This window comes from Tympanuchus pallidicinctus, unplaced genomic scaffold (genome assembly GCF_026119805.1).
Source record: "Tympanuchus pallidicinctus isolate F22 unplaced genomic scaffold, pur_lepc_1.0 scaffold3, whole genome shotgun sequence".
Lineage (NCBI taxonomy): Eukaryota > Metazoa > Chordata > Aves > Galliformes > Phasianidae > Tympanuchus > Tympanuchus pallidicinctus.
In genome coordinates this window covers 11,631,057-11,654,258 of record NW_026294747.1, presented here as the reverse complement: position 1 = coordinate 11,654,258, position 23,202 = coordinate 11,631,057, and the positions used below count along the sequence as shown (strand labels likewise).

General features: G+C 40.2%; 1 protein-coding gene across 5 annotated transcripts in view; it reads right to left on the bottom strand.

Annotated features, from left to right (window-relative positions):
- Positions 1-23,202, bottom strand: part of KCNC1 (potassium voltage-gated channel subfamily C member 1) — a 115,687-nt gene that overhangs the window by 13,284 nt on the left and 79,201 nt on the right. For 2 of the 5 annotated variants that reach the window (XM_052696950.1, XM_052696953.1), the window contains exon 2: positions 19,684-20,617. In XM_052696950.1, coding sequence (XP_052552910.1) covers positions 19,684-20,617 — 934 coding nt within the window. Of the gene's footprint in view, positions 1-2,077; positions 3,316-5,326; positions 5,516-19,683; positions 20,618-23,202 lie in introns of those variants that run through there. The other 3 variants (XM_052696948.1, XM_052696949.1, XM_052696951.1) reach the window with 3 other exon arrangements.

The window sequence follows — 23,202 nt, the reverse complement described above, 5'->3', positions numbered from 1 at the left end:
ATCTCTTGAGGAGCACCAGGTAGGAAGTGCCATTGAGTTTCTGAAGGGTTTACAGGGAGTGCCTGAAGGCACAGATACCTTGAATTAGAAAAAGGAATACTGAAAGGAAAATGGGGCTGGCAGATGTGGTAGAGCAAAAAGTAGCGCAGAATTACAGTTGCCTTAGGCCACGTGTACCCAACCTGTTCATTATAGCTAAAGCTCATATATATGCAAAGCACTGCAGAAGGGGAAGACCTATGTGGGATTTACAAGGCTGAATTGTTCATGTTCCTTATTATGGTAATGGAGCAGTCTTCACACTAGGCCCTTGAGTTCTAGCATTAAATAAAAAATGTGGGAAATCTATTTCTGGCTTCTTAATATGCTATAAGAGGGAAAGATGTTCATTAGACAACTTTTGGATCCTGGATTAACCTGGATCTTGTCTCTGAAGGTAAGAAAATTGTCCGTTCATCAGCTGTGAAAAACAGCTTAACGGCAGTAGGAGAAAAATACTTCTTAGGAGAGGGGATAGTTGACTGAAGTAGAAATTGAGTACGTACTGTTAGAAAGCTTCTTTGCAGTCCTTCATCTAATTATGTTCTAGTTCACATCATCAGCCTTTCTCCTGTTCCTAAAACACAGCTGGAGGTCTCTTTCATTCTTCTTTTGTAACAGTTTTATGAAGACAAAGTCCATCTGCAGCTGGTTTTTGTTGTTGTTGCTTATAGTTCAGCACTTACCGGAGCCATGAGAGTTTCTTATGTTTTTATTTTGTTTTAATCTCTACTTTCTCCAAGCTTTAGGGACTCTGTTCCATTTTCATTCACTTCCGCAGCCCCAGGTGTCATAGCTTCTGTCTGAAAGGTTTCTAACTCTTTCAAAGAGCTTCATGTGAGGATAAAGATGGATGTATCCTTCCTTCAAGAAAGTGCTTCTCCAAAATGTTGTTGACACATAGTCCATAGCTGTTATTTCCAGGATCTAAACTGAAACCCAATCCTATTGTGTTTCTTGGTTCTTACTGCTGCATGTTTTGTGTAGCAAATAAAGCACTACTTGGGCACCTGGATTTCTTTCAGGGTTTTGTATCAGGTGGACTGCTGTGGCTCAATGAAGAACAAGGGAACGATGAGGTCCAAGAAAGTAAGAAACTGAATTCATTTCATCAGCTAAAAAGACAAACTTTTATTATTCTTGGGGAGGGAAAAGGAAGATACCTAGATAATTATAGAGCTTTTTAATCTTTCCTCATAAAATTACTAATGATGTGGATTCTTCAGACATTGGTTGTATCAAGTGTTTGCAGGCTTCATTTATTATCTACTAACCCAAGTTAGCGTTTTAGAACCAAAGCAATACCAAGCTTTTCTCCTACAGTTCTGTTGAGAACACTGTATTTATTCAAGGTTTTAGAAGCAAGTCTCTGGAAACCTCTGATCACTTCTGAAAAGGATTCCCTTTAACACTATACAGCAGGCACTGAAACCATGATACAAAATTTATTTCATGCTAGAATTGTTTTGCATAACATTGTGCATGCATTTTTACTCAGTACTAAATTGCATACAATGCTGTTGTCTTGTTTCTTAAACTTTGAGACAATTTATACTTGAGTATTTTCCTGATTTTTGTACTATAAGTCCCAGTTTTAAAATAACACCTTTTTCTTTTTAAAAATTCATACTGATTACTTAATATGAACAATTTATGAAGGGTCTTTACGTTGGATCTATACATCAATAAAATACAACATAACCAGAGCTGGAAAATTAAATCTAGACCAGCTGTTACTGTCAGGTCCGAAGGAAGATCCCATGTGTCACAAGCATGCCAACAAAAACAGACAGAAAATAGTTTCTTATTTTTATACACATCTAGGATTAAAAGTTCTTGATTTCCATGTCGGTGTGATGATCTGTGAAGGCGTGGTCAATATGACCCATGACTGCCTGATTGCACTTTTTAAAACCATTACTCAGTATCTCGTATACAAAAAGAAGCGATCCATAGCAAAGAAATGTACAGTTCTGTTTTACATTTTGGCTACAACAATGTATGTAAAAGTAAAGAGCTTTGAAAGAAAATATATAACTTTGCTTTTTTTTTTTTTTTTTTTCTCCTTAAAATTAATCATACATTTGCAGTGTTTCTTGCTTTTTTTTATTTTATTTTTTTTTTTAATTTTTGTCTTCATGCAATTCATGCTATGGAAAAAAAAAAAAAAAATAGACTAAGGAAAAAAAAAAAAAGAGATCTTCTACAGTTTTGTTACGTTTTGGCCGCAGAAAAAGCCTGCATCTCTAGTACAACTCCAGAACCACGAAGAATCATCCATAAAACCTGCATGGAGCGAGTTAACTTTGTCCAAATGAGAAGGTCTTCTATGCCTGCACAGTTCCACACAGATGTTTATTTGCCATCAATGTTCATCTCCATCTTGCCTTGTCAGGTCACTCTGACTGCCTCTGTTGGCATATATTTAGCAATGACTGGACTTTCTTTGCAAAGATCTGCATGTAAAGAATACAATCAGTACTTGAGCTTCTTCCCTGTGCTTTTCACATCAAGCTCGGCATCTTAGTTTTAAAGGAAGGAGGAAAAGGTGAAATAGCTACATGCAGAGGCAGCCATATTCTTCTTCAACAGGGTTTTTTTTCCATGCAGTCAGCCAGACTGAGACCTCTCTACAGTGTGTCTGAGTATTGCTTTCAGCTTAAGATAGGCGCCCATGCAAAGTTTCATCCTACTGTGCTTGTTTGCTCAAACTCTTGCAGGGTTCCTATGGCTCAAAAGTATCCTGAGAAAAGCAAAATCTTCCATCGTTGGCATGTTTCAGCATCGACTATATGCCTAACCCATTCCATACCGAGCCAGTAGATCCGCCATTAGCCACAATAAGCATAGACTAGCACGATGCACCAGGAAGGAAGCTATCTGGTGCATCTACCCTTCATCCTATGTACTGATACCATGCAGCACATTATGGCCCACCAGTACCACGTGAATGGCCTGCCTACTGTCATCTGAGTGCAATTTAGGAGTGTTGTCACCTAGCATCAGTAGTAACACCATTCCCAGCAGGTGCTACTGTGAGACATTGCATCTTCAGACTTAGTCACCTGGATTATATGCAACATAGCATAGGCTAATTGAAAATAAAGCTTTTTAGACCATTCTCTGCTACTGATCCATGCTACAAAATAGATGGGATGGGAGACCAAGATCGTCTCACTGGACTAGGAGAGCTGTAGGGCGCAGACACTGAGGATAATCCTATCGCTTTTCCACTTATGCCAGCTATGCTGTTAAGGCTCCGTGACATTTCGTAACCTTCGTTTAAAAGAAAAATGCAAAGTACAGCATTGGATCAATGACAGAATGGACTAAGAATGAGGTCAACATTGTAGCCAGTTCAATAGCAACTGCATGCACAGACATGCTAGAGTAGTATCGCTTGCAACTTGACTTGCGTGGCCACTGAAGTAAAGAATAAGTTTAAATAAAAAACAAGAAAAAATCGTTTTTCAAGGATAGTCAGGCTGTGTAATTGATCCTACGGGCAGCAATGTGGTTGTACCCTAAAACAAAGTCAGTAGGAGGGGGATTTTTGATGTCTCAATCACACACTCACGCATACCATTCCCTGTCACCTCATGCATTTTGACTTCAGGCAGAATTTAGACTTCTGGTAGCTTTGGGGAAGGAGGACAAGAGAGAGAAAGGGGGGGAAAAAAAAAAAAAAAGGCAGCAACCCATGTAATTTATTTTGTTGCTATAGAGATACTACTCCTTTGTTTTCAGCATTAAAAAAAAAAAAGAAAACAAAATTGCATGCTTTTCTTTCCCTCCCCCACCCCCCGCCTTTGTCAGACATGCACGTAAACAGCTCAGCAAGTGTACGGAGAGTTGCACAAACTATGGGTGAAATTCTGTTGGAACAACAATTAAGATGCTCTCAACGTGTTTCAAACAGGCCAACAATATGCTGACGTATATTACTCTTTAGCCAACCAGCCTCTGTTTCATTCAGTAACGAGAGGCAGTTGCAGTGCATCGTGAAAACCATACATTCCTCATCCCAAAGGATGTGCCATTTGGAGTGTTCCCCTGATCCACTGGAACCACCCAAACTCGCCCAGGCTGAATGAACGCGGCCAATGCTTATCCAATACAGAATCAAGTAAAACACTTTGCTACAAAGGTAAATTTAAGAGGTTATACTTTCACATGAAAGTGTTGTGGTCCAACTATATCTTTGTTGATGATAAGCTTTAAACTTAGAAATACATACACTATCTATAACTGGCATTTACTACAACTATTGCCCATCATACAATGGCACATGGGAATTCTATACTCCATACTCAGCGTATGGTTACGTCGTACAATCTTTGAAGTTTTAAAATATTGACTGTATCATATACTATATACAGTACACCAGTGATAAACACTGATTTGAAGAGACAGACCTTTCCAATTTCCCCATTTCTTACTGACTTTTATGCATATGCACGTCATTCTAATTTTGGTTTGTACGGTTTCTTCAGCTTAAGTAACTTAAACAAAATGTAGCCTGTTTTAAGAAGGGAAGGTATTTTTTTCATTCAGTTTGACTTCTTGCCACTATATGAATGATTCTGGCCATAATGAAACTAAAATGAAATGACTCCTGAGAGATCTGTAGCTGTCAGAAGTCAGATAAACTAACTAGTAATGATTTATTTATGAAAAGAAAGTGATTTTAGGTGAATGATTTTGCGATTGAAGACACCTGTGCTAACAGATGTTCTTGTGTGCTTCTCTTCCTCTATTGAGCAAAACAGCGATGAAGATCCAAATAATTTCCTTTAGTGCTCTGTTAAGGTAGCCGAATAATCATTTGATGTTTCTTGAGGATCTTTTGCTTCTGCGTTTTAACTTTTTTTTGTCTGCTACCTCCCAGGCATTTGCTCCTCAGAGCCTGTAAAATCTGTGAGCTTTTAAAGTGGCAAACTTTTGTTGCTGTCAAATGCTAACTGGCCTCTCCTTAAAGAATGGGCTAATTTGAGGGCACTGTAGAGCGTTCTCCACTGAAGCTCACTGCACTGAAGCTTACAGCACCGGTTAGGGTGGAAGTCTCAGCTGTCTAGCATAACTGCAAGGGGTAGTTACAGCTCTTCAGGCTTTTCTTTCTGAAAGAAATAGGTTAGAAACTCCAAATGCAGACATCAAGTGGTGGTTTCCAGCCCAAACGTGCATCTCTACAGCAAGCGCACTATTGCGTGCTAGAGCTATAGCTGACTTGTTCTTATTCGTTTAAAACGGTTGCTAACTACATAGTTACAGGACCCCAGCTACATACCCTTTCTTATTCCTCCATCAGGTGGGCAGGGATATTCCCCGGTTGATAAGAGGAAGCAGGGTCCATATCTCTCCCGAGTGCCAGAGCGGGTAAAGGGCAGGCCCTCATCAGGCGTAATAGCCTGGTCTATGTGGGGACAGTCTTCGTTTGCCAGCGCCGCCTTGGCCACCTCACCATTCAGTTTCGAATCTTCAAACATATAAGCAGAAGGCTATTGAAACACTATGCACTGTTTATTAGTTCCAGCTGCAAATTAAGGGGTCACAGCTAATGAGTTCTATAGCGACACTATAAAAGGTAGCACGTCTGTCCTAGACACTGCGTTCGTGTGCACTGCACCAAAATAAAATGAAGTCTGTTAAGTGGGAGGAGAAACAAAACGTGATCGCGTTAGGTGTGACAGCCGCCGCCTGTACTTCCGCATAGAGGGGCAGTTTCGGAAACGGGCCTGCAGTGGTTCCTAGTCCTGCGAGCAGAAGACCACGGTTAGAGATCGGATCATGTGCTTGCATGACGACAGATGGTGCATGAATGACCTGCTCGTCATGAAGCCTTCTGTTGCTCACAGCTTGGGAGAGGCAGTGGACTGTGAGTTGTGTTTGAGCATTTGAGTATATTCTGTTTATGCCTTTGTGCAATGTTCCCAGAGGGAAAAATCCTTGCTTTTTTCCCTCCCTGAATTTACCCCAGGTGTTTGAAATATTATTTCTGATATCAGTCGTGCAGAATGGCTGTACACGTTTTAGACACACAGAGTACATTATGTATGGGAATAAGACAGCAGAACGTGGATTTGAAAAAAAAAATCAATTTTCTGATGTTCTCATCTGAAACATGCACAGTATTTGCAATGCCAGCACGGGACACTACATATAGAAAACACTACAGCAGGCCATGAATTTAGAAAATGGATGGAGTCAAATTTATGCTTGGCTGTAAATAATGAAAATAGGTTGTCAGATTTGCCCATTTTGCTCCACACATTCCCATGAAGATAGACTGAGAAGAGTACGTTTTCTCTGTGTGACTTGTATGATATTTGTAAAACAATTCAAAGTGCTATTTACTGTAGGATTTACTTTAAAGTGCAATTTGGTACATTGAGAATATACTCGAAATATGGCACAGCTCAATAAGAGTATTTTGGTGGAAGGGAGGAAAAAGCAGTCCAAGTGTGCTTTCTGAAGTTTTCCAAATGCTGAGACCCAGTAACTGTAGGCAGCATCCTAAACCTTGGTTGCACAATGCTTATTAACTAGAGACTGTAAGGCAATGGGTGGTCCTGCAAGTCTTTAGAGAAAGATAAAGTCAGTAAGTAAACTCAATTCCAGTGCCTATTCTAGATTTACATACTGTCTCATTCTGAATGCTACATGATACTGTTATTTATTTTTCAGTGACTTTGAAGCCAAGTAATAATACAAGACCAAAAGAGAAACGGCATTAGGTGGGGTTCAGAGATACAATTCCTCTGTGTCAGATGGACAGGACAGATGAATAAGAGGCAAAAGCCTTTTCAAACAACGGTTGAGCACACACAGACACACACACAGATGTATACAGCATGTGCTATATACATCCATCCCTGTGTCAGTAATTGCATTCCATGCATTTACTTTTATTTGGATGTCACTGGTTTGTCACTGCAGAGAAAGAAATAGTCTGTTCTGCATATCTCACCTCTGCCTCCTTTTTCTCCATGTAGACTTAGCCAATTATTTCCCCATAGAGAGGTAGCAACATTTTCTGTCTCTCAATATCTCTCAATATATTTTAAAAACCTGAAAAAAGCTATGGGGGAATTCTGTTGTTTGTAGATGTTTGCAATGAACTGCAATTCCTTTCTGTTTGTAAGACTGGTATTAAGTACTACTATCAGCATGAAAGCCTGGCACAGCTGCCATGGTAACCGTGACACTGCAGGTACTGAACTGTTGCTTTTAATATCACATAACTGTGTTTTGGGAGAACTGCTGGCCTTTTGGGGAAGAACAAAGCACTGGGCTTCTTCATAAGCTTCGACTGCTACAGGCAGGTAGCTCTAATCCTACAAGGAACGAGGCACTGACATCTCTGAAATCCCCACTGCCACATTTGAGCCCGGGTTTGTAAACTAAGTGGTTAGTGATGGAACGGACACTGGTCTGTTTCTGGAGCTCAAAACACCTCTGAGAAGCCTGGCTATGGGTCACACAGCTTGCTAATAGCAGCCATCGGTCCTTATGGAAGCAGCTTTCTGGCTCTATTGTGCTCACTGACAAGAAAGTTGACCTTGGAATTTATTTCTTAAGATGTGTCATACATTCCTAGCAACTTGAGCTGTAAGCTGCTCTAGTAGCCTCCTCAGGGCTCTTTAATGCTGATGAATTTTTCTGTGTGCTTGCTGCTGAAAGTCTGCAACCTTTTTGTTTTAGCTCTGTTGAATAGAAAGAGAACAAAGTAGCTGGTGATGTGCACAAATCATTAAGCTGAACCTCAAACATCCCTGGGGTTATTCCATGCATGGGCTGTGCCCTAAGGACCACATTCTGGACAGCCCTGGTCATCTTCAAGAGCAGTTTTTCAGAGTACTTAGGAAAGAGTTAAACTACCAGCACAGAAAGCTGTGCGTGTAAGCAGATGTTGATAGAGTAGCTTTGTTCCAAACCACTCTCTGCAGCACCTAAATCAGTAAAGCCTAGACTCAGGAATCACATGATGCCTAATAACTTATCCAAATAGAGAAAACCTCTCTGATGTCATCTGTCAACAGTGAGAAGTTTTCATTGCTTTCATTAGCAGACCCACATGCTGAACAGTTTCACGTATTAAGTCTAAAGATGGAATGAAATTATATTATTTAGGTTGATTTCTGAAGTTTTGATTTGTTCTTTCCAAGATTGACCAGGGCTTTGAGAGGACTCTAAACAAGGCAAAGATCCTGAAATAATGACTGTCTGGTGACTATTAGCAGAGTTATACCAATGACAGCAACTTCTAGGCACTTAAAATTTCACACACTTGATTGTGCCCTACCGGATTTACAAGTCTTTCCATCCCTGTTAGCAGAATTGAATCTAGGCTTGTATAACATTTTTGTAGGCTTGTCTAACCTTTTTCCTCTTTGTATCATATACTGTTCCGTGATGAAAAGCTAGTGTTATCATCTCTGTTTTACAGATGGGTAAAACTACCCTGCAGTGAAACGACAAGCCCATTGCTATGTAAGAAGTTATTTACAACAAAATCTTCTGACTCGCAGCATGGAACCTTATCTCCATAATCATCCTATCTGCGAATACCTAGTTAACTGCACCAGCTTAAAACATTCTCCTGCAGAGATTTGGCTTAGAGGCTGAAGAAAGTGTTCAGCAGAACTCCCAGGTGTGTAGTTCGTTTCACAGCTACATTTGTATGGTTTCCACTTGATTATTTTTTTTAACCTCCTCCTTCCTGTTTTCTCAGCCTCCATTTGCAGAAAACTACAGTTGAAATGCCTCAGTTATTTTCAAGCAGACAAAGAATTTTAAATTGGGGGGTGTTTTGAAAAAGACTTAGGGTATCTTCTTGTGCTTAATGTGGGAGAAGCTCTGGAGAGATCATCCACTAGTGCACAACTTGTCTCTTTGCTCTCTCTTTGCTCATAGCATTGGTTACAAACAATTTCAAATACACCAATTACAACTAGTAGATTATCACAGTCACCTTACTGGCTTTACTTAACTGGTTTTGTGAATCGCTCCAGGTTTACTGGCATTGTGCTAAAGAAGATAGGGCCTTCACAGGCTCAGATCAGAAACTCAGCAATTAGATCTGTTTTCTTCGGCCCCACTAGGTCACTAGCAATCTCTTCCAGAAGGAAACAGACTGTCTTCCTCCTAGCCACCCTTGTTTAAGGATTAAAAGTGACAGGAACCCAGGCTGAGTATTTACAACTTCCCTGAGCAGCCTTTTGCCATCTCACGACGACTCAGGAGACTTGAAGGGCCTGCAGGGAAGGGGATTGATGCACAGGAAGGAGGTAGGAGCAGTTAAGTGAAAAACCAGTGCTAAAACTGTGAAAGCTGCTTGAAAGATGAAGATCTGTTTACTAGGGAAACATGATGTAACTGAAGTTACGTTCCATCTCACCATCTTATGTAGACCTAAAAATGAATCTACACTTACTGAGATATCAACTGTACTCTTATAGCCCTGATCCCAATCCTGGTTTTCAGTCTATGGATAGGCTCATTCCTGATCAATTGAGAGTGTTTTGTTACTCATTTGCAGCTTGAGCATCTGCCCAATTTCAACCCACATCACTCTGCATGGCTCCTAACATTCAGTAGCTGCCAGAAGTCTCTCATGAAGAAGAATCTGTGAGGTCCCTGTCAGCAGAGACCTTTAATCCAACTGGATCTCTGAAGAAAGCAATGTTATATTGTCCATTTAATGAGTTAATTACTCTCTTGTTTTTCAGTCTTTTTACACTTTTCTGATGGTATCAAAGGACTTTTAATGTGGCAAACATTAACAATGTCATACTATACTGAAGATGGCATACTTGGAACGATGGCCTTTCCTGTCTCAGGCTAACAGAATAATATAGGAAAAGGGACGACACGGCAAAGGTGAGGTTGGAGAACTGTTGTGCTCTAGATTTTCTCAGCTACAAGGCTTTTCACTGGAAGTGCACAATAGAGTAGTTATGAGGCTGCTACAGCTGCTGATGGAGAACAGAAAATTTCCCAGCTATCTTTACTGCTGTAGACAAAATGCGAAGATTTTGTGTTCCTTTTTTGCATCCTGCTTCTGTAGTGCAACTTTTGCCTGATATTTCTAGGCTGAGCATATATGATTACGATGAAACTCAGGGTGTGAATGCAACTTTCCAAAAACATTTACTCTAATCTGTGGTGCAATTAAGAGCTACTGAGAAACTCCCCATTGATTTTATTTCTCTCTGCGATGTTGTGTAGAAAGACAGTAACCACAGCTCAATTCCCTGTTCTCTCAAGTTTCCTTAACTCAGATTTCACCCCTGTGATATCAAGTTGTTTCTCTTTTGGCTGCCTGGATAGTAGTAACAGGCCATTAATATTCATTGGCCTCTCAACAGTTGCATTAGTATACGTCATTTTATTTTTCTCTAAAACTGGACTCCATCTAAACTTTTTCACAGGTTAAGGGAGGCTCATAATAAGTTATGTATATATATATGTATCATATATAAGTTAACCTAATAATAGGTTAAGGGAGAACATAATAGCCAATTAGGAAACAAAGAAGCTGCAGACTGAAAAAAATAAGCTTTTCTTGAATTAGTTTTTCTTTATAGTGATTTCTGAGTTAACATGGAATTTATTAGCATCCAAGAAGACAATTAGAAGCAATAGATTTGATGCTCTCCCTCTAGGAAATTGCCAGAGATGTCTATCACCTATTTTTTACTGTTCTTCTAAAGTATTGTTTGTGTAATTGGGGGAGATTGCAACAAAATACCTTGGTCAGGACCTGATTCAGCAAAATAACAATTACCCTTGTGTGTCAGATCATTTTTGGCTGCAGAAATCAATTTTTATGGGCTCCAGAGTCTCATGAAGGACTAAGAAACATGGATCCCATGGGTAGAGGCTCATTTTTGTTGTTGTTAAAGCAGGTCCTTAGAGTGAAAGGGATATAACTTTATTAAATTATAAAAAAGAATTATGAAGAAGATATAGTAAACCACAGACAAAGGATGATGAAATGATGGCTTGGACAGTATGGAAGGAAGTATAGCATAGAGGAGAACAGTGAATATATGGATATAAGCCTCTAAAAATGAATAATGATGCATCAATGTGGGCATCATTAGTTTTCAAAATGACAGTGAAAAAAATCCTAAATTGGTAGGCTTGGGAATTTTTCTACATTTTTATTTTTTCCATGCAGACTATCTGAAAAAAAAAAAAGAAAGTAATTTAACTAAGTAGTTCTGTTGTCATACCAAGTACTTACTCATTGCATTAATACCTTGCATCAGGTTTTGTGTCACAACCTCAATGAAGTTACCTATAGTCTGTGACATTCCTTGTTCTTTTGCATTTAATAACTGTATTGTAATCTCCTCGGCTGCCCAACATGGAGCTCAGGTTGATGGGAATTGGAGGAAAGCTTCACAGAATAAAAAGTGACAGTCTGTAACATACACAAGTTGCAAGCAACGTACAGTAATAACAAATGTTAACAAACAGAGTGAAAGAGGGAAAGAGAAAAAAGAGAGAGAGAAAAGGTGAAGAACATGTAAAAGAATTAATAGATTCCTATATAACAACTCAATTTAGTTATCCCAATATTCTAAGGCCATTAAAATGCAAAAATGTTTGTTAGTTCTAGGTATCTTTATTAAGGTTTCCTGATCTTTAAATTACTGCAGTTTTTGAAAGTTACTGGGAAGCTCTTCTGAGTAGCTTTCACACTGATGGACTTTACACTGGCACAAACGAGAGCAGAGTTTAATACGCTACATGTATACGCAGCGGCCTTCCGACCCAACCTACCTCTTCAGCATTTACTCACCACCTTGTTGACCTGGGTTCCTCCAGGAAGCCGTGTCCCCCAGGAAAGGCACTCCAGTGACAGTGCTGACCACCTCTCCCAGAACTAACTGACCAACATAGTAACATCACTCCCAGAGAGTATCAAATTTGAGAGGCACTACATCTTGAAGTGAGGTGACAGTATGTTGGCTGCCTACCTACCGGTATGCTGGAGGAAATACAGGAGCTCTAATTAAGTAGATCCAGTGCATTTTGCCATTACAGATTTAGTAATGGATATGTGCTTAATGCAGTACTGATAACTGTTTCTCCTGGAAATGCTGCAGTGCAAAGAGCTCTGGAAGATCCCTCCTACTTGTATCCTGACCCTTCTGTGGATTCACTTGCACTCATTCTGGCCTTCTGAGAACCCCATCAACAGCAAATTCTGTAGTCCTCAAGGTACAGCTTGCAGTTGAGTGAGGAATGCTACACTCTTATAACACCACCCTGACTGAAGAATACAGTATGATGATCTGTACAGTATGGAGGGTGTCTGAGACATGGAACATGGATGAATACAGTGAACAATGACAGTGAGAATGGAGGAATGGTGGATTGTTTGTTAGTTCAGCTTTTTTCTTATAAACAGACAAGCAAATAGCCAATGGAGAAAATGTCCATTAGGTACAGAGTAAGAGGGATATAAGATAGTGGGCTGGGCACAGCACTATCATATCATACCCTAGGCTCTATTTTCCCCTGTTCTTTTGTAATAATGGATACCCCATCTGACTAGTGCTATTGCAGCAAAGATGCCTTTTGTTGTATCTATCCTACAAATATCATTCATACTTAATCCAGCAGGAGGGAGAGATGCCAAGAGTACTTCTTTCATATCCCAGGATTGCATTTGGCAGTGGATGGCATGGAAGCTATGGTGGCAGGCACATGTGTTTGAAAGGGCACTCGAGAAAGATGGTTTACCACATTTACAGCTGCCTCACACTGGAGGATTGGCACTGGCTAGACTTATTTGACTGGAGTGTTTGTTTCTGTTTTCCCATCACTAAAAGTGTCTCGTGTGCTCATTAAATTATTAAGGCATGAAAAGTCCAAAGATTTATTATTTAGTTCTAGGATTGTTTTTCAGCTCAGTATAGTCCTGCTTGTCCTCATAATTATGTCTGACTGTGGCCGGGCCACAGGGGACTGTTTAATAAGATTCTCCTGCATCTGCTATGGGAAACAACAGCGAAAGGACAGCAGTGCTGAAGGAAATCCCCAGACTCCTCTGCTGGCAGAGGGACAGAAACCAGTTCAGAGCTGCAAGGGGCTCTTTTTACTTTCTCATTAATTACTTGTACTGCTCTGGGGCTTTGTCCAAACCTTCCTCATTAGGGATTTGGCTGTGGCTACTGCACACTTTCATTTAACTCACTGGATGGCAAAACTCTTCAGCCATTGTGGACTTGGCATGCATGTGGACCAAAAAAAAATAGAAACCTAAAGTTTTGTACTTGAGTTCATTGCTCTTCCTTTTTGCTTTCAATAGATATGGTACAGAGACTGATATTCCTACTCAAATCCTAATGTAAACAAGCATGCGGTACAAGTGGCAGCCACTGATTTTATCTCTACAGGAAATGATAAATGAATAATTGTGCAAGAAAATATTACATTGTATTGGTTATAATTTCTGCTTTGTGTGTGATCCACAGCAGTGAGATTGCAGAAATGTTACTTGGTGAGCAAGAAAAAAGTCCAAATTATTTTCACCTATCTGTAGGCACTTAACTGAAGTTAAGTTAGAGCTGCAGTCACCTGAGATCAATTGTTGAGAAAACCACCTCTGGAGAGCAGTTCAGGTCATAAATGAGTAAGTTACTCTCTGAGACTCCTAATTCTTCCTTCAACATATGGGGGGACCTCAGGCAAGTGCATTTTAATCTAAAAAAGAAGAACTGAGCATTATTACTTTTGAGTTGTCGACATTTCTGTGTTAGATCTTGAGGACCAGCCCCCATCTTCAGTAATGTTAAGATGAAATCACTGCCTTATTTGCTATTTGGAATGATGAATTCTGATGTTTTAAAGGCCAAACAGATTAAGTACAAGGAGGAAAGAAAAGCATCTTCCTGCTATCTTATATTCACTGCCTTTTTGCATATTTGGTGTGCAATGTATACAAACATCAAAGCTATCTGAGCTGAAACAGACCTAAACTCTTTGCAGTTACACTGCTATCTACAGTCCTTCCTACAGAGATGGTCAAAGATTTTATGACACAAAATCTAGCAACCTTTTTTTTTCCTGTGGATGGAAGGACCACCACAGTGACTGCATACCTATGCTTCAACAATGGTTTGCTATCCATAAAAAAAACAACACTGAAGTTCACAGTCTACAGCTATATGTTAAGCAGCATAATAGGCCCGTGACAAGATCTGCCAAGACTCCTCAGCTCCCACTGAGCAGTGGCACTGGAATTACAAGGCTCAGCACACTTCTGACGTTAGAACCAATGCGTTGCACAAAAAATACAGGTTATTTAGGTTACAGTGACAGAAGGGAAGAAAAAGGAAACTCTGAGAAAAGAGCAGTGCTTCCAGAAGACATGACTGATAAAATTGAAATACTCCGCATTATTTCTTTTAAAAGAAATCAGCTCTATCTCAGTAAATTGCATTGAAATGGTAAGTTATAATGTCACAGCTTGCTCCCATTCGTCTGCCCATGGGGTACAATGAAGTCACTATAGCAGTGTTTTTCCTCTCTGTCAGGAGTAAGATGGCCTTAACTATTCAGACAGCAGGATAGTTATGGAGTGGGTTCTGGAAAAAGTTTGAGGGGCAGGGAACTAAAACAACTGCAGAAGTTTTTCCAAAGCTAAAGATACATTAGTAAGAATAGATATTTTTCACTTCCTCTTAGAATTCCTGAATTCTAATAATATTTATCGGAAATTCTTCAAGCTATGCAATAAAGCAGGAAATTTTGCTATCAGTACACTGTGAAAAAGTTACCAAATGTGTCTGCACAACACATTTGTATAAAGATACAATATTCTTGGAGTACAGTTTATGTGAAGCTGTGTGCAGAATTGATCAGAGAGATGACAAGTTCTTATTTTGGCTATGTTAAAATTAACATAAGCATTTTGTGTGCAGATGTTTTAAATATACATACAGAAATAATAAAAGGCTGGGATTGGCTTCTTAGCAAAACCCAAATAACCTTCATCTCTGGTTGTGTATTACGTTTACTTTTTTAAGATCATTACTCTGTGGCACTAGAGAGTGTGCAGACATCAAATGAAGTTATAATTCCATTCATATTTTAATTTCTTTTGCAGTGTTGGAAAATGTCTTTCATTTCTTCATCTACGTCACCTTTGGGATGTAACTGTGCAGACAGCCTATACTTCAGGTAAGTGCACAGCTCACAGAAGAGAGAGCCTTAAGAGCTAAGTAACATTTTCATAGCAAAACTTTCAGTATTTGTTTTGTGTGTTTTAAGGTTTTCTTACAAACTTGTACCCTGAAGTCAGTTTGTGTTTACTGAGATAAATTACTTAGTATCTGTAGGATGGTGTGTGGTTTGAAGTAGAAATCATGGAGTTTGGCTGTTGGAGAGTCTGTCTTCTTCTGCTTTGTTTCTATTTGAAGTTAATTTTGCCTTCCCCTTCCCCTCTTCTTATTTTGCTTTGTTATGAAGATGAAAGACACTGCAGTACAGGGCACTATGGTTGTGACTGCTGCTCAGTAGTTATGTTCTACTAACAGCTTTGTCACAGACCTTTCACATGATCTTGCTCAGTTAAATTACACCCTGTATAAAATGAAAATATTGGAATCATAAAATATCCCAATTTTGAAATCCACAAAGTCCCCTGATTCCAAATCTTGCCTCCATGCAGGATCGTGGAAAATTCAAACCCTATGTCTGACAATATTGTCCAAGTGCTCCTTGAACAACAGCAGCTCGGGGTTGTGTCCACTGCCTTGGGCAGCCTGTTCCATGCCCACAGCCCTCTGGTGCAGAACCTTTCCCTAACCTCCATCTGCCCCTTCCCTGACACAGCTCCATGCTGTTCCCTTAGGTCCTGTTGCTGTCACACAGAGCAGGGCTCAGCTCTGCCCCTCAGCTCCCTGTGAGGAGCTATAGGCTGCCATGAGGCCTCCCCTCAGCTGCAGGGGACTTCAACTGCTCCTCATACTTCTTGCCCTGCAGACCCTTCACCATCTTTGTAGCCCTCCTTTGGACACTAAAGATATCCAAAGATGAAGATCTGCTCCTTTGTGTTGTCATAGGCCCAGTTCCTCCTGGCACTATATAAACATTATCTTGAGAATTTAAGGACACCAGAAGCTATCTTGGAGAACGTTTTTTTTATAGGGGTAATCTTTGCTTTCTTAATGCTACTGGTGAGGGCCTCTGAAATGCCTTTCCTCCCCTTCTGCTGCTCTCCCACCTGCCCACTGGCAGGAAGGGATAAAGTGGAGAGCAGGGAGAGTTGTTGCAGACAAGGAAGGGCGTGATAGAGCTCTTTGTGAAATTAAAACCAAGAGCAGTTATTTAAAGATACCTCCTGCCAGATGTAGATTACACAGGACTGGGTTGCTGAGAGTGTTGGGGTCTATTTAAAAATTCAATTCAAACCTACCCTAATTTCAATTCAAAACATCTTTGCTTTGCATGCAAATCACCATAGCATCATTGGCAGCAGCTGTGCAGCCGCTGGGCAAAGTTCTGCTCTTTGCATGTCTGTGCCAGGAAAGTGCTCCTTAGCCTGTGAGGAGGCACTGGGGTATGGCTGTGCAGAGCTCTCCATAGAGACCCCTTGGCCCTGTGTGTATGGACTGAGAACAGCTGTGAACTACTGACCGAGTACGGATGGGGGCATTTGGCTGTGAAGGGGTAATCATACATGGAACTATTTCATACTCATCATTGTTTTGTGAAGAATTTAATCATTCCACCAAAAATAATATATGGAATTAGTAACTTCATGTGATGCCTCTTACTCTTGAGCAGGTAAATAGGCCTTTTTATGAGTCTGAATAATGTAATTAGATGTACATAGTATGGCTGTATATCACGTAGACACCGCCACACCAAACGTTTCCTGTTAAAAATTACAAAAAATATCATGAGCAACTCAGCATTATTTCAGAAGCATTAGGTCTGAAGGACTCATTCTGAGTACCTAGCATGATGCTAACTGGTTGCCTACAGCTAGGTGGGGTTAACTAATGCAAATATTCTACAGTAAGGGGAGCATCACTACTTGCAAGTCTCTGTTTTTATATGATGTATGGTTATAGTTTCAAGAACAAGTTAGAGCCTATGAAAGCTTCATATACATAAAGTGAACCTCAACATCCAAGGCAGTGCAGATCTTGTTTTAACAGTTAGTTCTGATCTTATTATTTTGCAATTATCTCTTGCACACATATAGATCTTTCCTTGTGAGAAAGCTGAGAGATGCAGGCAATATTTTTTGCTGCTAGTGGTGCATAATAATTATCAGAAACAGGTCTTCAGCAACAGTGTTACCAAGTCCATTTTGTTAGCTGAAATACAAGTGTGCTTTGTTACTTCTCAAAATGTATATGCTTGTACACATGTATAAAAATAGCCTCTTCTAATTAATTATTGCAGAAATAGATACGTTGCTGTTACTATCAATATTTCATGGATATCGTGGTAACAGCTGATTTTAGAGCACTGGTGGTGGCAAAACAGTTCCACATTGAACCAAAATAACATGTATTCTCAGGATACCAGTGTGGATTTGCATTGAACTTGTAGAATTCTTAGTCCTCTAGTTCCCAGAGATCACCAGGATATGTAATGGAAGGAACTTTATAAAGGAAAGGATTTCTGAGAAGGTCACTCTGTAGCTGTTTGCTAAAGTACTCAGAAGTGAGATGTCTTACACACTTTACGAGAGGGTGGTTGGCATATTGCTTGTGGTAGAAAATGCACCATATTGTCTGTGCACTCTATCCCTCTTGATACATGATGCCACATGGGCATCACTTACGAGGAAGTTTGCTGCTTGGACATGACTCATGATAAGCATTTGCAACCTGAAGGGAATGGATGATAAAACCATACGCTTATGCACCAAAGATACAATAGGAAAGAGACAGTCTATCAGTCACGTGAATTGTGATTGGCCTGTTGCAATGGAATAGTCTTTAACAAAAAAAAAAAAAAAAAAAAAAAAAAAGCTCTTTACCTTCTGAATGGATTTTACACAGTTGCACAAAAGGAAAAAGACAAAAGAAGAGAGAAAAGTTCCCACCAGCTCTTCCCCTCCAAAATTAGCATTGGCATAGGTGAAGTTATACACAAAGGAAAGTCTCACTTTCTTTGTGCTTCTCACAATGACATCAACATGCATGGCTATGAGATGACAAGAAAATACCTCACTCAGGATGAGTAACAAATTAGAATTTTCTTCAAAGTAAAAGAAATGATAACACAAGACCATCATAGGTATACTCTAGCTCTTTCCAAACATCCCTTGTCTAGATGTCAGTTAAAATCACTTGATTGGAGATCTGTTTTATCTAATGCAACACAGGGGAATATTCTGAATAGGCTGTAAAATGTCTACTATGCAACTCGGTTGGGACATCTGCCAAAAATGCAGTTGGCTTTGTTTTTGACATTATTATCTACTTTGAAATTACTCCATAGAATAAATAGTGATATTCCGTGGGTAGAGGTAGATTATGGGGTTGAAACAATCAAATTGGAGCCCCGTAACTTTATGTGCTATAGGAGGATTCTCATAAAACTGAGATATTCCCATAATTAACCACTAGCCATGGGATATTATAATATATTCCATGGTGACTAGTATTTTTTTCATTTCCCTCCCCCCTGGTAGAATTAGTATGATTAATTTTGCTCTGGTTTCACCTATTGCTGACATAAATCAGTATAATTAAAAGTAAAAATACCATAATATGAGGCAATCACTGTTCAGGTCAAACCAGCCAGTAATGACCAGTCAGACCTTTTCCAGTCAGCCTCTGCCGCTAGGTTGAGAGCTGTAACTCACCAACCCAAAAAAGGAGTGTGGTTTAGAAAATGTAGTTCAAAACTCTTCATAGTTCTAAATGCTAATTTCTAGTGGAATATTATAGAATAACTGGTTAACATGCCATGGAATAAACATCCTTACATCTAGTCTTGTCTCAGAATGAGTCATTTTGTATTAGTGTCAAGAATTTGAGCTGTTGTTCTACTTTGCAGTTAATCATCAGAAAGAGACGGATCGTCTCATGAATATGCATGATGGTATAGTTGTCCCTTCAACTTACTAGGCACCTAGTTTCTGTAATGAGATGTACAATATCTGCCATTTAAAACAGCTGAAAGGTCCCAATTGGGAACAAATGAGAAAGCATCTGGCTGTTTCGAATTCCAGCCCTGTTTTGTCAGAGAACTCTGTAATTGCTGAGTACTTGGCTCCTACTCTGCTCTATGAAGCATTCAGCTCTCAGGAGCCTCTGAGATGCATTACACAGTCCAGCAAAATAGCTGTAGAACTCTCAAAATTCTTCCACTAGATGTAACAGCTCTTCAGAATATCTTGAGACTTGTATGCCCTTAACCAGGACCAAAGTTTGGGCTCCTAGAGCGTGCTCTCATGCTTAGTTTTGCTGATCAGCCTCCACTTGTACCATTTGTCCCTGCAACCTAGATTTCACACATATTATTCACTGTGTGATGGTGGGACTAGAATGGATAAATGTGCTACCCATTGCTCTAAGAAAGCAGTCTGGCTGAATCTTAAATCACTACGCGGGATGGAGGTTAACGGTCAGATGGACATTCCTCTAAGAGGTTTCCTACCTGCTCTGTTAATTTCTAAAATTTCTTCTTGGGCCAGTGGGCAAGTGTCGCTCTGAGTACTGTGGTGTGGAGAGTTTACGACAGATTTACAATAATTGGGGGATCCCAGCTGGGGTGGCCTCGGGATATGCTTCTTTTTTTTCTTTGGTAGCTTCTGCTTAGCCATAGCTAAGGAGTAATACATTCCGAAATTGTTCACAATGACAGGGACAGGCATGGCAATGGTCAGCACGCCAGCGAGAGCGCAGAGGGCCCCCACCAGCATGCCTGACCAAGTCTGAGGATACATGTCTCCGTAGCCCAGGGTCGTCATGGTGACAACAGCCCACCAGAAGCCGATGGGGATGTTTTTAAAGTGTGTGTGTTCACTGGCACTAGGGTCATTTGGTTTAGCACCTATTCTCTCGGCATAATAGATCATCGTGGCAAAGATTAAGACGCCCAATGCCAGAAATATGATGAGCAGCAAGAATTCGTTTGTGCTGGCACGGAGGGTGTGTCCCAAGACCCGCAACCCAACGAAGTGGCGGGTGAGCTTGAAAATTCGCAGGATTCGCACGAAACGGACTACGCGGAGGAAGCCCAGGACATCCTTAGCAGCTTTGGAAGACAGGCCACTGAGTCCAACCTCTAGATAGAAAGGCAGTATGGCCACAAAGTCAATGATGTTCAAAGAGTTTTTGATAAATTCCACCTTGTTTGGGCAGAAAGTGACTCTCATCAAGAACTCAAATGTAAACCAGACCACACAGACACCTTCGATGTAGGTGAGGAAGGCTTCGGTCTCTGCTTCCCTGTAGTGCCGCACCTGGGTGTCATTCCCGATGAATTCAGTTTCTGTCTTGTTCACAATGGGGTTAAATCTCTCGTGGGTCTCGAGGCAGAAGGTGGTGATGGAGACCAGAATGAAGAAGAGGGAGGCAAATGCCACGTACTGTGAAAAGAAAGATATGAGAGAAATGGTAAGCACAGAAGCTTTGATTCTGACAAAAAAGAGAGACAAGAGCTGTGCTAGAACTGAAGACTATACCAAGCCTTCTTCCTCTGGACTGAAGGTGCCAAGTCTCACCAGCAAAGATAGCTTGACATTCAAACTTGAAGGGAAACCAGTACACAAGTACATGCTGATGTCCATTCCTATACAGACAGTGCTTCAGTGTGAGTATGAATTTAAGCAAGCATTTGAATCTCAGAGCTTTCTTTGGTATTTCAGTTTAAGAACATAGTTAAATTGTACCTGCCTAAACTGAGTCTTTCTGGTCTTAAAGATAGTGAACACCTCCCAGGACAGTGGTCATGCAGGAGTCCTTTCACAGCACTGTGTCGGAGGTATGGTGGCTGCCTCTTGCTCCCAGCCAGGTGAGAGCTGTGGCACTTCAGATTCCTCAGTAAGGTGCTGGTAAATGCAAATGGCAGTCTCAGGTGGCTTCCACAGTAAGGATCAGAGTCTGGTTTGGCATTGTTAGGTTATATTACTAAATCCCAGGGACAGGTCAAGGAACAGGCACTTACCAAACCAAGCTTTCCTGCAGTACACATGACTTCAGTTTGGTTAACCAAGTTATGCTGAAGATGGAAGCAGCCCCCAAAGTCAGTGAATGTTTTTGTAAGAATTATTTGCTTTTTCTGCTTCAGCTCCTGCTCTCCTCATCTTAGAAGAGATCCCTTGGTTATATTCCATAATAACTGAGGGAACAGTCAGGATGAAATTAGCAACTCTAACGACCACACTTTCTCTGCTCAATCCTCCTTTAATAGATCAAGTAGATCACTGTATAAACACGAATAACTATATAAATTAAAATATTATTTAGATACTCTTGTAGTATTCCATTAATTGTACTGTCCCTTTTTCAGTAGTGTAGCCAGAGCAGAGGTTAAAAAGAGCTAGTTTCTTTTAATTGTCTGCTGCCAGTAAATGCAGAGCAATAATCTGAAACAAATCACTGCCAAAGGAATAGAGTAGTTAAAAATAACTTCTGCTTCTTGCTACCAATGCTCTCCTGTAATCGAGAAGTTCCTCCTGTCTGCTCTTTTAGGTAGACATAGTACAAAACTGCACTTGACCTTCCCTATTAGCAAACAAAGTCAAAAGCAAGTATTTGCTAAGTTTAAGGTAAGCTGTTTAATAGAGAGACATCACAGAATTATTTAGGTTGGAAGGGTCCTCTGTAGGTCATTTGGGAAACTTCAAAGTTGGACCCAAGCATGCCTGGGGCCTTGTCTGATCCTGAGTATCTCCATAGCTGGGGCAGCCTGTGCCAGTATTTAAGCAGTATGAGCAAATAAGCTTGGAAGGATACAGAAGCAAACAGGCTTTTCTCCATTTTCAATCCAGCCTTACTGCCAAACAGATGAGAAACTTACCCACTGTTACAAAACCAAGTACCTTCCCTTGCATCAGTCTATCAGAGCATTCTTAAGTGATGGTCCAATGTACATGTTAATATGTGCTAAAATCACAGCTTAATATGGTAGTCTAGGAAGATATGGTAGTCTAGGAAGATAAGCAAACTAGAGGTTAGGGAAGGTAAGAAGTAGGACTGCTGGTATCTTTTTATTGGATTGTCCTATTAGGGAAATTTCTTGAGGCAAAGTGTCTTCATCTGTAAAATAGGTTAAAAAATGATAAGTTGTGGTATGTGCTTTGTGATCCTAGGTAAACAGCTCCTATATGTTATAGAATCATAGGATCCTTAGAGTTGGAAGGGACCTTTAAAGGTCATCTAGTCCAACTCTCCTGCAATGAACAGGGATATGCACAGCTGAATCAGGTTGCCCAGTTTTCATTTTTTTGTTACTGACTTCACCAATTCTCAATAGTCTTTCTGAAAAATAAGTCAAAGAGTCTTTTGAGTGGTCGAAGTCAGTTTGTGCATGATATTGTTAATGTTCAGAGCATAATTAAGCAAGGGTTAGTTGCCCAATTTTCTGAGTATCAGTAAAACAAGAACCAAAAAACATTTTTCAATAAGAATTCAGGAATATGTTCCCAGCAGCCTTGGAGCATGGCTGCTCCATTTCAGCTTGGAGCAGATTTTTACTGTAGAGTTTTGGAGCCTTGAGAATTCAGGATGCAGAAGGAAATGCTGACACTTCATTAAACCAGGTAGCACTCGCCGATAAGAAGCAGAGAGGGGAATTGAACCATTTTGCATTTTAAGGCATCTGTGAAAAGGCCCTTTTATGCTGACTCAAAATATGATTCTTCTCATATATGAATACATCTCCCGAGTGAGTTTTTCCTGCTTAGGATAACTGTCAGGCTGCTCTTTCACATCAACTGTGTTAAAAAGTGCTGTTTTCCTGCAGTGAAGGGAAGAAATGACCAATTCTGACAGGATATTTAAATTCTCTGCAGTGGTACATGCCAGCGGTGTTATCAGTAGAGAACATCACAACCATCCTCTCTCTTGCTGTTAGCTGTGTGCGTTCTCTTTGGTTTCTGAGGGGAATTGAGAACTTTTAGTCTCCGGTTCAGCAGAGCAAGGAAGTATCTGTTGAATGAGCATGAATGGT